Genomic DNA, 4452 nt, shown 5'->3' with positions numbered 1-4452 from the left:
CCATTGGTAGCCAGGGTGCTCTTGTACGTAGCAAGGACATGAGGAAGAAATAAGTGACAGCGACACACAGAGGGAATGAGAGAGGGAGGGGAAGGTGTGAGAGAGAGAAAGAGAGAGAGAGAGAGAGAGAGAGAGAGAGAGAGAGAGAGGCACAAGAGAGAAAGAGTGCAGATAGCCAGAGCCAAGCCAGTGAAAGCACATGAATGTAAGAAAGAAAGGAAGAGAAAAAGAAAAGAGAGACAGAGAGAAAAGGCACAGAATGAAGAGCGAGTGAGAGAGAAAGTGACAGAGAGAGAGAGAGAGAGAGAGAGAGAGAGAGAGAGAGAGAGAGAGAGAGAGAGAGAGTGAAAGAGACAGAGAGGGAGCAGTTGGAGAGATATGAGTGTTCCTGCTCTGTTAATAGAGTCTTAGTCAGTCTAGGTCTTTCCATTAGGACGAGCTCAGGGAGGCTGTACGTGTCAATGAGGCCCATCTGATGAAAGAGATGACTACAGCCAAGGTGACAGATAGCAGCAAAGAGAATGCCACAGATGAAGAAAGAGATGCAGAGAAAGCCAGACGGAGATAGAGAGGGATACAGAAAAGGATGTTGAAAAAAGCGAGATAGAGAGGCAGAAAGAGAGAGAGAGAGAGACAGAAATTCATGAGCGGCTCCTTCCATCTATGTCTCAATGTGTCATATCACAGGGTTCTTCAATCCATCATGAGTTTGTAAAGCTTTTAAGAGGAGCAGGAAATTCTTCACTTTGATTCAAGAGGCTACAGAGCTGCAGGGCTACCAGTGATGCACACGTGAATTCATCTGAATCTCAATCTCAATTTATTTCAAAAACAAAAATAGAATAAAAAATCATTTGGGCAGGTCCATTCTTAACTGACAACACAGGGCCATCATCAGTTATGTTTTATCAGTCAAATGAAAGTACAACAAAACAAACCCAAACAACTGTACACAGTGACAGTGTACACTCAGTGAAGAGTAAAGACAAGAAACTAAAAAGTAGGGGTGTGCACGGAGAGTCGAATAACATGTTAATCATTCAGAAGACAAGCCTTTTGCAAACAAAGCCCTGGATGATTGACAGGTTGTGAACACAGGACACCTACTCAGTGTTTTTGACGTCTTGACCTTGAGTCTGTTAGTGGTAGTCGTGGTCATAAGGAGAAACACAGCCCTGACTGATAGATAGGGTAGAGACATATAACACCCCCCCCCCCCCCCCCACCCACACACACCCACACACACCCACACACACACACACACACACACACACACACAGAGTGCTCAGGGTCACAAGTTCAGCCTGTGAGGTCAAAGGTCGCTCAGCGCCGGATGGCGGCACGCAGCTTGGCGGAGCGTCCTCGCGGGTTTTCCTCCAGCTCCTCCCTGGACGGTGTCAGCACCTTCCTCCTCAGACTCACCCACCCTGCACTGCCCACACCACCATCCTCATCATCATCCTCCTCATCTTCATCCTCATCCTGCTCCTCCTCCTGACGGGCCCTTAGTGCTCGTCTGGCCCGCTGCCGGCTGGACATCCTGGGCGGCGCGGCGAGATCCTCCCCCCTCAGGAAGCGCTTGACCAGCCGGTCCTCCAGCGAGTGGAAGGTGAGCACACACAGGCGCCCCCCAGAGGGCCGGAGGTGTAACTGTGCTGCCTGCAGAGCCGCGTGCAGCTCGTTCAGCTCATCGTTGACGAACACCCGCAGCGCCTGGAAGGTCTTGGTGGCAACGTGGGATGGTCTCTGCAGACGGTCACGCCGGGCGTACAGTGCACAGGGCGGCATCGCTCCTGGGGCAGGGCAGGAAGTGACATCACACACGGGCTTTTACTACAAATATTACAATTACGTGGGCTACATAACAACACTACAATACTGCATGGTATCACAATAGACTGTTAATATGATAATGTGCTATATAGATTACGTGACTTCTACTTCTGAATGTTTAATTTTATTTGACATTTACTTAATAATGAGTGCTTTAGCACCATTTAATTAATACTTCATCAATAAACGTGTAATTAATCCTCAAATGTTATGAACATGTTATAACCTCCTCTTTAGACAACATGTACTGTTGGGAAAGTGTGAGGTGAAGTTGGTCATTTATCACAGTGGCTACATATGCTCATCAATGTAGTGTGCTGTATACTACAGTACATCTGGAGTCACAGGGGAGATGAACATGTAGAAATGTAGGTTGCTTATACCCCACAAGGGATTACAGTGATTCTGAAATCATGTACATTTATCCATCTACCCACAAGTCTATTTCTTCCCGTGTTTATACCAAAGTTACTTAGAAAAAGATCAAACTTCAAATATTAGGTGCTTGGACTTTTTGGATGATTATTATTATTAATACTGGCAAAGGAGCAATAAGTATTGTGGTAGTCATATTAGTAGCAGTGCTAGCTGTACTGTGTGTGTGTGTGTGTGTGTGTGTGTGTGTGAGAGAGAGAGAGAGAGAGTGTGTGTGCATGCGTGTTCATGTGTATCTGCCTGCATGAATAAAGCTTCCGGCAATAAGATCACGAAGAGGGCAAAGGCATCACCAAATAAAAAAAATAAAAAAACACAGCCACCAGTTCAAAGTGGCATGTCCTTTGGCATCAGGAGAGCCGAGGCGCAAAAAGCTCCTGGTGCAAATGGACCGGCACCAATCATCCAAAAAGGTTTCTGAAGGAGGAGGGACACCCCCCCCCCCCCCCCAAACACAAAAGACGACAACAGGTCTTTGATGAAGAACCACAACACTTCAGACCACACGCAAACAAACAAACAAACGCACACACACACACACACACTCGGCATCTTGTCTGTCTGAACACACCAACTGACTGATGACACTGCTGTAGGTAGGGTCAATATCAAGTCAGTCAAGTGATGTCAGTTGATTTCTATAGTAGTAAAGGTGTGGGTTTTTGAACATTCTAACATAAGATTCCGTTCCGCAATAATTCAAGGTTCTAAAAATCTATGTTGAATTAAATGAACCCAGCTATTCTTTAGAATGTTAATTTTCCAACATTTCCGTCGTACACCTTTAAGAGTTAAAACAACCTGTTGGATATGCCAACTCCAGTTTAAACACGAGGGCTGACCATATAGCAGGAAATGTTTCACCTACAAGATGCCAATTGAGCATGAGTGCCTTTCAGTGGGATTACTGATTATTCTTAGTTTCCACTAGCCTTTGGTCAAAAAAGAGACTACAATAGTCTTAAGACACAGAGAGAGGCCAAACCACTATAAATATCCATGCCGAGTTCAAAGCTTTGGGCGAAAAAAAAAAATGGAAGCACTCTGTTGTGTCTCAGCATTCTGCTGTGCTATGTGTTCTAAGCTTCATGTGTTCTTTCCAAACCAGAGTGGTGACAGACAAGAAAAACCACATGCCTGTGTATGTGTGTGAGCTGTTCTAGACAGCAGTGCGGTTCCGGAGAGGTTCTTCTCCGGATCTAAAGGCATGAGCCCGGCAGGGGTTTCCCCCTCGTCCTCTGTGATGGTCTCAGACACCAGATGCACCGGAGGAGTTGGCGCTTGTTTACTTTTTCATTTGCGCGACGCTTTAATCCAGAGCAACTTAATTATTACAAGGGCCAGTGGGTGGCTTTTGGCCAGTCTGTCTTTCCTTTCTTTTTAAGTTTGTTTTTAAGTAGTTCTTTTAGTAGGTTGTTATTTGTTATTTGCTGTCTTTCCCTTCTTTCAATACATTTGTATCGTCTCGTATGTTCTATCTTTGTTTTATCCTTCCTTCTGCAGACGAGCGCTGTATGGCGCTGTGGGCATTCTGCAGGTTATGTTGTGTGTGTGTGTGTGTGTGTGTGTGTGTGTGTGTGTGTAGGTTTTGTTGAGAGGCTAATCCAATACAGAGAGGGCCCCCTCAGGACCTGGCCTCAGAAGCCCAGTTTCAAACGCACCAAATCACAGAGCTGGCAGAGACGGCTTGGGCCGGTGTGACTGGGAATCATATTTTTCATCTTATTGAAGTGTGTGTATTTTGTTTGTGTGTGTGTAAGAGAGAAGGAGGGAGAGAGATCAAGAAAGAGAGTGAAAGAATCGTGTTATTTTACCAGCCATGTGCGTCAGTGGGCTATTGTGCTAAAATAGTGTGTGTGTGTGTGTGTGTGTGTTCAGCATGTGAGGAGATGTTCGGTTGTTCGTTCAAGTGGGCACTATATCTGTCATACACTTTATTTCTCTTTCTGTCACACACTCTCTCTCTTGTGTGTGTGTGTGTATATATATATATATATATATATATATATATATATATATATATATATATCTCACACACACAATGGTTAAAGTGGGATTTGGCAGGTGAGGGAACTCTCAAATCCAGTGTTGGTGCAACATGGAGTAATGACTTGACAAGAATTGCTACAGTAGTATCCAGTGAAAAATAGGTCCCATATTGATCTGCACCAGGGGTGTCACTAA

At 45.1% G+C, this 4452-nt stretch overlaps 1 protein-coding gene across 1 annotated transcript in view; it reads right to left on the bottom strand.

Moving 5' to 3' along the window:
- Positions 1–803: 803 nt before the first annotated feature.
- Positions 804–4452, bottom strand: part of mettl15 (methyltransferase like 15) — a 103846-nt gene continuing 100197 nt past the window's right edge. The window contains 2 exon segments of the mRNA XM_042074630.1: positions 804–1208; positions 1273–1793. Of these exon segments, the coding sequence (XP_041930564.1) occupies positions 1324–1793 (470 nt within the window). The 3' untranslated portion in view covers positions 804–1208; positions 1273–1323.

The sequence above is a fragment of the Alosa sapidissima genome, chromosome 20 (assembly GCF_018492685.1).
Source record: "Alosa sapidissima isolate fAloSap1 chromosome 20, fAloSap1.pri, whole genome shotgun sequence".
Classification (NCBI taxonomy): domain Eukaryota; kingdom Metazoa; phylum Chordata; class Actinopteri; order Clupeiformes; family Clupeidae; genus Alosa; species Alosa sapidissima.
Note: the sequence above shows the minus strand (reverse complement) of the source record. Positions and strands in the feature narration are given on the sequence as shown.